General features: G+C 48.3%; 1 protein-coding gene across 3 annotated transcripts; it reads right to left on the bottom strand.

Moving 5' to 3' along the window:
- Positions 1-501: 501 nt before the first annotated feature.
- KLHL35 (kelch like family member 35) lies at positions 502-8,669 on the bottom strand. 3 transcript variants are annotated; one of them, XM_048950461.1, is made up of 8 exons: positions 8,596-8,668; positions 8,320-8,492; positions 6,285-7,179; positions 4,139-4,323; positions 3,482-3,600; positions 2,881-3,069; positions 2,167-2,355; positions 502-1,631 (listed from the first exon to the last, which is right to left on the bottom strand). In XM_048950461.1, exons 3-8 carry the CDS (start codon positions 7,172-7,174, stop codon positions 1,443-1,445), a joined length of 1,761 nt encoding a protein of 586 aa, XP_048806418.1. In that variant the 5' UTR covers positions 7,175-7,179; positions 8,320-8,492; positions 8,596-8,668; the 3' UTR covers positions 502-1,442. The 3 variants fall into 3 exon arrangements, with proteins under 3 accessions (XP_048806418.1, XP_048806427.1, XP_048806438.1); XM_048950470.1 differs by having other exon boundaries at positions 6,285-7,175; XM_048950481.1 differs by having other exon boundaries at positions 1,504-1,631; positions 2,167-2,246; positions 8,596-8,669.
- Between the last annotated feature and the right edge of the window lie 3,261 nt (positions 8,670-11,930).

The following is an 11,930-nucleotide window of genomic DNA, read 5'->3' as shown; positions in this document are numbered from 1 at the left end:
GCACTGAGGGTGGTGAGGCATTGGAACAGGTTGCCCAAGGAGGCTGTGGATGCCCCATCCCTGCAGGCATTCAAGGCCAGGCTGGATGTGGCTCTAGGCAGCCTGGGCTGCTGGTTGGCGACCTGCACACAGCAGGGGGTTGGAGCTGGATGAGCATTGAGCTCCTTTGCAACCTAGGCCATTCTGTGATACACAGACCCATAAAAAAATATCAGTTCCAGCCATGGACTAAGATATACCACAGGCTATGGCTACTCTACCAAATCAAACAGGTTCACTTCTGGACCTGAGGTCAAAACCCTGGAGCAGCACAGGTGGTGCTACTGAAGATGTGCCCTGAGACAAGCTGCACATTAGGCTCCCAGAGGCACTCTGTCAAATCTGTTGAATATTGAGTTTATTTTCCTAGTTGTCAGCATCCTTCAAAGCCAAAAGGAGCCAGATGTAGTTCTGTGGGTATCACACTTCAGGATGTTGGTTTTTGTTTTTTAATTTAAAAAAAAACAAAAAAAACTTCTACACATTCTAACTTGCCTCACACTGCTCTCTGAAGAACCACCTCTTGGCTACATGATTCACTTTGTCCTCAGTGACAAAGTCTCAGCGAGACTAATCTTGAAACACATAGAAGAGACAGCACCCTGTGCTTTCAGGTGATAGACCCTGCAGTATATGCAGAATGGACTCAGAGTGTGGCCTATTTAACCAAGCTTTCAGGGATTTAGCAGAGAAATTTTCCTGGGATATCAGCTGAGATCTCAAACTCAGCTGCCCACTGTAGTAGAACTGCTCATGGGCATCAACGACCATTTGGGCAAGCATGGGTTGACACAGGGCTCTATGGAGCTAAATGCATAGATATCTGAGAGCTGAAGAATTGGACCCTGTAAATGTAATTGTGTCTGTAACAGCCCTGGGTGTCAGACAGAAACAAATAATTGCCCTTGCACCAACAGTACAGAAAATCATGATCTACATCCATGTAAGGAATAAATTATTTTACAATACGGGCAGTGAGGACAGGGCTCTGAGCACTGATGGAGCTGTGGGTGCCCCCGTTCATTGCAGGTGGTGGGACCAGATGGCCTTCAGGGGTTCCTTTCAACTCAAACCATTCTACGATTCAGGGAAACTTAAAAGAAGTCAAACTTGCAGGGGTCGCAACCCTGCTTAAATCTGGAGGTGGCAAGGTCTGCAATGCAGCTTTCCTACAGCCCAGCACTTTCATCCTCTCACCTCTCAGCATCAAAACCATTGGCATCATCAGACCTGGAAAAAAAAAAACCAAACCAAAACACAGGTTGCTCAGGGCCTGGTGGGAGCACATCTTCAGTGCCTTATGTTGCCCTTCCCCACAGAGAGACTGCTGTCTGTCCACAAATGTAGCCACCGACTCAAGGGGAGGATCTGGATAGGAGAAAGATGCTGTCAAAGCCCCACGGTCATCTGTTCATGTGCTGCAGGATGGTGACACAGCCATGGTAGCTGGTACAGCGCTGCAGCGGGGGCTGCTGCTCCACACTCCCCGTTACAGGGTCAAAAGTGAATGCTTTGTCTGTGCCTTCCCCATTCTCATCTCGGCCACCCAGGATGTAAATCTTCCCTCCGCACACCGTCAGGCCGCAGCTCTCCTGGAAAGCAGAAGGAAAGGCTGAAAGATGAAGGATGGCCCAACAGCTTTGGGCGGTGGGATTGAGCAGGAGTGCATGACTGCTATGGGCTCAGCCCTCACCTGTCCTGCATGGGGGAAATAAGCAGGATGAGTAGGGTACGGCTCTTGAGGTACTTCGGTATTATGGATTCAGGCACTTGAAGAACCTCAAGCCAAATGTCAGCTCCCCAGTATACTTCCTTCACATTTAATGTCAGCAAAATGCAGACGGGTACCTTTATTCCATGGAGAGAGAAGGCTCAGAGCTTCTCTCCTCATATTAGGAAAAGTTCTTATATGAATATTAGGGAAAATTACTTCACAGTCACTGGAGCAGGCTGTCCAGAGAGGTGGTGGAGTCCCTGGAGGTGTTCAAGAGAAGGGCTGATGTCACACTGGGTGACATGGCCTGGAGTGGTCATAGGTATGGGTTGGTGGTTGGAACTGGATGACCTTGTGACCTTATTGGCCTTTCCCTCCTTAACAATTCTATGATTCCTAAGTCTTTCTCTTACCAGAGGCCCAGGGAGGGCAGCCACTTCTCGCCAGCTGTCTTTCCTTGGATCATAGCTGAAGATTTTACTGAGGAGCCCACCTACAACATAAATGATGTTGTCCAAACAGACGGCACTGATGCACCTCTGGTAGAAAGGAGTGGGAGACAAGAGAGTCCACTTGTTGTCTTCTGGATCATAGCATTGGACCTGGAAGGAGAAACGCAGCTATGGGAACATAAATTTATCTCATCTCCTTGCTTGGATGGAGATAATATCCACTAGAAATAAAAGAAAATTGGTCCAGAAACACGGATGGGAACTTCAACACTCATAGGCCAGTGCAATGATCAAAGGGACATTCCTTCATCAGCTGGCTGGAGTCATGGGCAGTTCTTTTGAGGGTCTATGCCTTCAGCTCTCACAGACAGACTACCAGCTGGTCCTAACCAACACAGTACATGGTTACATATTCTGGTATTGAGCTGGGAGCCCCTGTCTGCTCTCAGTGCAGCTCAGATGTCACCTTCTTTGGTAAAACCATTATTATTATAATATATATTTTAAGTCTCCTATTCTTCATGTTCCTTGCTGGCCTTTCTGTGATCCTTTCCATTAAAGCACAGTACCTGAAAGCAGACCAAAGATGAGCTGAAACTTCCCACGGGCTTATTTTGCATCTCTTAGTTCTGTTTCCACCTCCCAGCCATCCTCACCCCCTTGCACCACCCATACCTTGTCAGTGTTAGCAGTGTCATCCACAGCACCACCCAGCACGTAGAGCTTGTTCAGGCAGGAGACCACAGCTGCCGAGCTCACTGCTTGTGGCAGTGGAGCCAAGGTGGACCAGCTGTTGGAGAAGGTATCATAGCACTCCACACTGGAGAGGCGGTAGAAACCATCAAAGCCTCCCACAGCGTAGATCTGCCACAGAAAGAGCAAAGCAAGCCAGTTAGAATCTCCTGTACTCACCAGCTGGGCTATACACTATCACAGAGTACTAGAGCTGACACTTGTCCAGCCACAGTGATGTTCTCTTGTTAAATCCATCATATGTCAGGGTTTGAAACAGCCTACGCTGCACAGTTTTCACCCAAAGCCTCAACACAGTCATCTTGCAGAAGTCTCTTGGCACCCCATGGTAGATCTTATTGCTACAGGTTCATATGTGGCAAACTCAGGCAGCAAAAAAAACATTAGCTAGAGCTAATAGTACCATGATTATGTCCTGGTCTCTAAATGACTGAGATAACAAACAAGCTCTGACAATGTCTCATTGCACTGGGAACTGGGAAAAAGGGAAGACTGTTCCAAATGGGCTTGTTTCAAAACCTACCTTGCCCTGAAGCGTTGCCATTTTGTGCCTCCATCGGCCTTTCTGCAGACAAGCAACCTTGATCCAGACATTCAGCTGGGAGCTCAGCACCCAAACATCATTGCTGCTGATGTGTCCCCCTTAAAAACAGAGGAATGGAGGGCTGGCACAATCTCAAAGACAGACCCATCACCCTGGCACACCGCTGTTTTATATGGGTCCTTCATGCAGCAGAACAACCTAGGCCAGAATGTGGCTGTTGGGTTACTCTCACGTAAACTCAGCTTCCCAAGGATGATGCCCTCTGAATTTCAAGGCACTTATTACACAACTCCATCCCTTCTAAGGATCTCTTCTATAGGCTTTGTATTTTAAATCAAGGATGGGCAGACGGTGATGTGACAGGAAACCCTGAAAGTGCACATCAAAACCAACTCACTCCACTGCAAGAGGATGGAAACCCAGATAAGCAAGGAGGAAGGTTTTTCCAAAAGTGCCATCTTCCCCAGAAGGCTAAAAGCGTTTCTTGGGACAACAAAATCCAGGGTAAACTTCACCAAGAAGTGACTTTGTTCTGGAGCTGAGATGCACGTCAATGAGTCCCAGTGAATCGACCCCAGGAGCAGTTCTCTGAACTGAGCTCCAGGTGGGGACTACAGCTGTCCCAGGACACCTCACCTGATATGTAGACATCATTCTTCAGCGTGCAAGCAGCAAACTCTGACTTGGTGTAGCCAGGCACACTGGAGAGGGCCGTCCACTGCCTGCTCTTTGGATGATAGAGATCAGTGAAGGGCAGCTTCAGAAGGCCTTTCTTATCACAGCCCCCAATGATGATGATAACTTCTGCCAGCTCCATGAACCTAGACCATAAAAGGCATGGGTAAGTCCCTAAGTCCCCATCCCATTTAGGATACTGGCAGCACATCCCAGCAGGTAGGGAAGGCTCCTTTCTGTCACCAACTACCAGTTTCCTAGGCAAATCATTTTGCCCATGCACCTTCCCTCTTATCTGCCCATTCAAATCTCTCAGCTTGAGTGGGAAAGGGTCCAAACTTTGTAGGGAAAGAAAACTGAGAGCGACCTTTGAAAGTCCTTTGTGAGATTGCCTACTGCCCCTCACCCTGTCCCTTCCTGCACAATAAAGCCTAATACACAACACAGGGCTGCAAGCACGGAAAGCTGCTCCTGGCAGCCAGCCTGCAACACGCTCTCTGCCTGGAGAGAGAAGTGTTTCCAGGAAATCTCATTCTCTCCAGCCCTAACAGCAGAGAGCAGACGAGACAGACGGCTGGGCAGGAAAGTCTTGCCAAGAAGTAGGTGGCTAGAGAGGAGCAGCCCTGCAGGAGGAGAGAGGAGAGGAAGGAAGAGGGAAGAATGGGATTTGAAAGGCTTGGTACCATCCCCAGCTCTGTCTCCATTTGTGCAGCCTGAGACAGTTTACTTTAGACCTAAACTGTAAAAGAAGGGGAGTTAAAATGGGAATGCTGGGAGTGGGATTTATTCCCAGTGAATTTAATCTCTGTGCTTGGAGAGGGCACCACAGACTGCTATTGAGCAGTTCTTTGTGTAGCGGCCCGTTGTCACAATCAGCACAGAGAAAACAAGTCCAAGCCTCACATCAGACTGAAAGGGCTTAAACCATCCCTGGAGGTTTAAAAAAAACCCTAAAAAACAAAAAGCCAAACAGGCTCATGTCATGCAATGTGGTTTAGAGCAGTTACAGGCATGGGCTGATGGCTGGACTAGATGACTGCAGTGGTCTTCCCAACCTTAACTATTCAACGATTCCACATCCCCATTCTTCTACCCAAGCTGCTCCACTAAGAGGCAAAAATAAGCTGGATTCCATGGTCGAAAGTGCAGAAGAACACAAGAATTTGTCCCCACAGCCATCATTCTCCTCTAGAGAAGCACAGGAAGCCTTACAAACCACATGGCTTGATACAGCAACCCATCCTAGAGCAGAGGTGCTCTCAATGGAGTTGTTCATTGGAGTGCTTACCAAACACGTGCTGAATGTACCAGTGTCACCATGAAGGAGTAACAGAGGCTTACAATATGTCTGTCTAAGTCTAGAAAATCCATATGTCAAAATCACAGAAAGGTGCATATTCCCGTGCATACCCACCCCCAGAAACTGGTTTTCCTTTGTATTTTCCATTTCATACTGCCAGCTGCCTGGGTTGGAACTTCTTTATCTTCATGTCAATCAATGAATTGCAGGTACAAAAGAAAGAATTTGGGGTGCTTAGGTAGCTACTTGGACTGCAACTCCCTATTTTTCCTGGACATTAATTACTGTCCCAGCAGCTATGCCTTTGAGCTAGGCAGCATGCTGATAGCTAGAAGGCTAAAGTGAAGTAAAAGACAAAAAAAAAAGAGTAATCATAGAATGGTTGGATTGGAAAAGACCTTAAAGCCCACTCAACCCCAACCCCTGCCATGAGCTGGGTGTCTGCCACCAGATGAAGTTGCTCAGGGCTCCCATCCTTGGCCTTGGACACCTCCAGGGATTGGGCACCACAGCTTTGGGCAACAGTGCTGGGGCCTCACCACCTCTGGGGAAGTAATTTCCTCCTTGTATCTGACATAAATCCCCCTTTTAGTTTAAAATGGTTATTATAAATAATAAAATTGTTTAGAACTGTTACTACGAGTCGCAGTGGTTTAGTGGGCACGGTGAGGATGGGCTGATGGTTGGGCTAGATTATCTTGGAGGACTTTTCCAACCTTCATGTTACTCTGATAAGAATCAAAGAACTCCAACCAAGCTTTAAGATACAAGAACTTGGACCATGCAGGTCTAGGGAAGGCGTTTTACCTTCTGGGCCTCGATCTCAAAGAGCTGACCTCATTCCCAAGGATGTAATACTTGCGGGCTTCGTGCAGCAGAGGGATGCACTCCTTTGAGTCCTGGATGAGCCCATCCGTTTCCACCTTCTCCAGGAAGTATGTGGGGTTGAGCAGTGGCAGACGCACATGCTCAAGGAGATCCTTCAAGGCTCCTTTCCGGGCAGGTACGTCGTGTCGTACCCAGCGCATGACTGCTTCAAAGACCACCTCCTCCTTGGGAACCACCAGCTGCTCATCAGACAAATACTCAACCAGTTCCTTCACACCCATCTCTAGGAACTCTTCATGGCAAGACACCTCCACGAAACACTCCAGCATGAACCTCTTGCTTTTTTCTGTCAGGGAAGTGATGGAGAACGAATCGGCAAACTTCATGATGCCTAAACAATTGCAGGGGTGAAGCTGGCCTTCAAGAAAGCTGATACAAGCATCCCTAAGCTTGGAGATCTGCAGCAAGTCAGACAGTTCCAAGATGCCTTCAACATTGTCTTCCTGAATGACAATGTTCCCCCCATACATATAGTCAAGAAGGAGAGACATGGTGGAAGCAGAAATCTTCTGGATGTTGATGATATTCTGATGGCTTTCCTTGAGATTGCCACCAAACATCGCCCGGAAATAAGTGCTGTTGGCTGACAAAGTAGCACGGTGGCAGGGGAATTCTTGCCCATCAATTAACAACACCACATCTGTGAAGATGCCCCCACGCCGGTAGGCGTTCAGTGTCTGTAGGATTTGCTCAGCATGGCAGGACCCATTGCAGAGCTTCACATGCAGCTGCTCTTTGCTCGTGTCACGCGTTGCATTTTCCAGGCTGCTTGTCCTGTAGCTTGATTCTTCTTTCATCATTCGATGCATCCTGGCTGGGAAGCAGTGATTGAGATGACAGATCAGACCGTTAATTAAAATATCTGACCACAGCGTCCAACAGCACTGTGATTTCTGCATCTTTCTTGATGACATCAGGCAGTACAGATTCCAGCCAAAATCTTAGACAGATTTTACCCTCATCCAGAGGAGCTCATCCTCCATAACCAACATTTTCTCAAAAACAAAACCCAGATGTGGCCTCTAGGATATTCCCAACGCAACCCCATCCTGGCACACCAAACTCTTCTGCTTTTAGATGATTCTTTGTAAGACAGTTGCCTTACCCAGGCTGTGCTTTATTAACAACTTCCACACTGTTTTCTTTCTTTCTAACATCTCAAAGCTCCCGTTAAGCTAATTTCCCCACCCAGCCAAATTCAAACCATCCATGGTGCACCATTTCTTCCCAAGAACCCATCCCAACCAGTTGCTGCTGCACTGACACAAGTCCTGGGAGGAACTGAACTTAGGTCTCCCCCTGCTTGCCCAACTGCTCTATCAGCTGAGTGTTAAATAAGAGGCATAGCAATGCCAACGCTTCTTTTTTAAGAGCACAGCACCAAGCATTCAGGTGGGATGTCTGTGAGGGCAATCCTATTCCTGCCATGGGGGTATTGCAGAGACCTGAGGAGCAGTGAGGCAGAGCAAAGAGCCCTACATAAATCCCTAAGCAACCCTGGGGGAAAGGGTGGAGGCTCCAGACATCCTAAATGGCACTGAGAAGTGCTCAGGCTGCAGAAGGGGAACGCTGTCAGCTCAAAGTGATTTAGAGAAGTTACAACAAAGGCAGCATGGTGAACTCTGCGTTTTGCTGGCACACGCAGCTCCAGCCAAAGAAGACAAACGTTCACATTTCATCATTTCTCACCCTGATCTATGTGAATGCCCAAGCCCCTGGTGACAGTAAGCTTACAAAGAGAGACCTCCCCTGGATAAACCCAAAGTTCTTTCCCCAGCTCACACCCCTCCTCATCTACCCATGATACCAACTCTGAGAAGAGAGTGGGATTCTCCCATTGCCCTTACCCACACACACTCCTTTCTGCATCACTCCCTCCATCCTAATATTGCTAAACTCTGTATTTGTAGGGAGAAAGCTCTCCCAGCTGTTAGCACAAGAATCTCAACATTACCTGGCCCGAAGGTTGAGTCCTCCAGGTGGGACCTAATGAACACAGCCTCCCTCGTGGAGATCTCCCATCCACGCCGGGGTTCTGTGCAGAGATGAGTCCCCTCCACTAAACACGCTCAGCCTGTCTCTGGCAATGCTTGGGGAAGCACAAAAGCATCGCCTTTATGCTCTCTGCTGAAGAGGTGGGGGAGAAATCTGCTTTTGTTTCTCCGCTACAGGGCATTAGCCATGCAGCTGTCAATAACAGCCAGTCTGGGAGGAGCTAGGGAAAACTCACCGAGGATCGGGGGGAAAACAGAGCACACCAGGACAGCTTATGAGGGATGAGCCATCTGGAGAGCAAATTGGGGTCCAAGTGGAATAATTTATTTGATAGAGACTCCAGCTCGCTGGAAACCACACTAAATCCAATAAATAAAATACAGCTCTGCGAGCAAAATAGGCACCCGTAACACAGATAGATTGGGTCAGGCAGAAGACACGGTGCCCCTCATTAATGCGTGATAATTAGGTAATTAGATCCACAAGGACAGACAGGAAGGTTTGCCCCATGTGGCTCTCAGCAGCCTCCCTTCCAACTCAATCCCATTGCTGGCTGAAGCTCCTAGTAGGGAACAAAGCAGCCCTGAGTTGGATGCATGAAGTAACCAGCAGCCTCAAGATTGCCAAAACCCTTGATGAAATGCAGCCCATTCCCTTGCCCAGCATCACTTTGTATTATTTCATTCTAAGCAGAAATGCAAAGAACGACCAACCCTGCGTGTTGCTATCCCAATAAAGTCGTCTTTCCTTGGAGCACCACCACTGTGTTTTCCAGCTGGATCCCTTCTGCTCCTCTCCCATCAGTGGGATGCAGGGCACAAGCTGGCATCCTGCTCATTGCCAACATTTGCATATGAATTGGCAGCGACCTGGAAAGGACTGTGGTTTCCCAGCCTCTGCCGTGGGCTCAGAGGGCTGGGGAATTTGGTCTTAGGACCTTCCATCCCCAGTTGAGTTGGCTCTGCTGGGTTCCATCCAGGATGGGTGGGTGGAGAGGGTCATCAGGACAATGAGCAGCACAGCACCAATCCTTCCCTTTGGGACAAACAGATCTCCTGAGTACAGGAAACCCTTCACCGACGTTTCAAAGCTATTGACACCTTGCCAACCAACCCAAAAGCAAATCCCAGCTTCCAGCGAGGCGTGCAGCCTGTTGTTAAGTAGTTACAGATGCACCAAATGACTGTGAAGGGAAGATTTTCTGGGTTGCAGCTGACCCTGTGTTCATGCCAGGCCATCTATTAGCACATTTTCACAGGCAAGCTGTACTGTGCTTAGCCCTGGATCTGTTCCTGTGATGTCACCATGTCCCAGCATGGCTGTCACTGTGTGAAGGCTGGGGTACAGCCCATGCTTATGGTCAAATTGCATGAAACTGAGGGCGTTAAATACCCCAGAGGTCTGGAAAAGGACATTGGGGTGCCTGATAGGCAGCATGGAGGAAGAACACTCTGTGCAGGGGCAAGAGTTCGTCCTCTCATTTGCTCCCAGTGCCCTGGGTCTCCTCCCAGGGTAGATGGTGACACCAGAAGCAGTGAGCTGGGAGCCCTATTCCACTGTAAAATATTTTTTTCACATGAAAGATAATCAACCCATGGCATGTGGTCTACAGGAGCCATCAGGCACAAAACCACATGCATTAAAAAGATGCAAAAGGGAAATAAATGTTTGTAACAGGAACTGTGGAAAAAACCTCTTTGTGAATGAGGACTGAAAGGAATAGCAGAGTAATTGTGTCAGAGAAAGAAATAGGAAGGGGTGCAGTTAAGGTAAAAAGAAATCAAGTAGAAAAGAGGAAAGGAAAGAGAGCTTTGGATAAATCAGGTAATGGAGGTCATAGGGAGAGTGATCACTAGGACCTGAGCACAGCATCAAAGAATCAAGAAGGTTGGAAAAGACCATTCAGATCCCCACCCCCAACTCAGCTGCAGCCCACCATGCCCACTGCCCACATCCCTCGGTGCCACATCCCCTTGGTTCTGGAGCACCTCCAGGGATGGTGACCCACTTCACTCCCTGGGCAGCCCATTCCAGTGCCTGACTTCTCTTTGGAGAAGAAATTGTCTCAAATATCCAACCTGAACCTTGGTTCAGGTATGGGTTGTACCCATTGGTCTCGCCATTACACACCCAATGGATGGAAGTGCATCCTACCCAGGACGGCAGTCTGCATGCTCCTGGCAGCAATGCCCAGGGCTTCATCTGGCTACAGAGAGTCAGGAGACTCTTCCTACCCTTATCCAGTTAGTGGCAGTGAAAGACAGTCACTGGCATCCAGAAGAAGAGACCAAAGCAGAAGAATGAAGAAGACGAGGAGGACAGACTGGAGCAGAAACAGAGTCCAGGAAGAGGAGAGGGAAAAAACATGAGAAGCTTAGGAGGAAAAACATAAGGTTTCTCTATAACTTTCCAGGACCTTTCCAACCTTCCAGCTATGGTTTAGTGCTTGTGGTACTGATAGGAATGGGAGAGTGGTTGGACTAGATGATCTTGCAGGTCGTTTCCAACCTTGTGATTCTGTGTGATTCTGTGTGATTCTGTAACCCAACCATTCCATGCTTCCATGACCTTCCAGGACCTTTCTAACCCAACCCATGCTATACCTCTATAGCCTTCCAGGACCTTCCAACCCAACCATGGTCACTCCCTGCTTGGTCCAGCCAAGCAGATATTGCCTCGCACCAAGAGCAAGCCTTCAGCCCCATGTCACTGCTGTCACTCATAGCACAGCTGGATTTTCCATGCTGCTTTTTGCAAGCTCTGAGCCACTGCATCATATGAAGGCTTTGGCAGGGATGTAAGAGATGCTTTGTATGGCAGGTTCCTGCAGACCTATGATACAGCCACATCAGCATCACCTCCCAGACCACAGGGCTGCAACTCTGCCAATAAAGTGACTGCGCCGGCATGGTTCCCAGGTACCATGAGAGCTATCACAGCTGTGCCACTAGGCTTCTATGGGCAGTTTTAGAGAAGAAAGAGTTAAATAGCACAACGTTGGCTGTCCCAAACCCTTTGGGCTTACAGCCAGCAGCCAATTCTCAGCTCTTTTATTTGAATAGCAGACACAGGCTACATGACTCTTATTTCTCTCCCTTCAACTTTTTAGTGTCTTTCCCAAGGGCACAGCAATCACAGCCTCCCGTTATGGATTATTCGGTACTGTGGAAATCAGCAGCTCTCCCTCTTCCCCTTAGGGCAGTTTTATTTTTCACACTCAGATGGTATTCCCTCAGCCAGTCAAATCCTTGACACAGTACTGACTATCCGTCACCAACCAATGGGATACAGCCGTGTTTTCTTTAATCCCTTTCATCTGTCCCTTAATGCAGCCATTCATGAGCTGGAGAAAACAGCTGCTTAACAAAGAAGAATCCCAAGCTGTCCCAGACGAGATCCCCTCCTAACCCAAAGCACCCTCTGTCTGCAGCTGGGAGCAGATCCTGGCCTGAAGAATAAGAAACAGAGCAGATGCCAAGCAAGCCCTTCCTTTAATACACACTTTCAGCAAAGAACTGCTCAGGGACTTCTCAAGCTGGATCTTACATCCAGACTGTTGTGTTTAATAAG

Source organism: Lagopus muta, chromosome 1, assembly GCF_023343835.1.
Source record: "Lagopus muta isolate bLagMut1 chromosome 1, bLagMut1 primary, whole genome shotgun sequence".
NCBI lineage: Eukaryota > Metazoa > Chordata > Aves > Galliformes > Phasianidae > Lagopus > Lagopus muta.
This window is presented reverse-complemented; position numbering and strand designations above follow the sequence as displayed.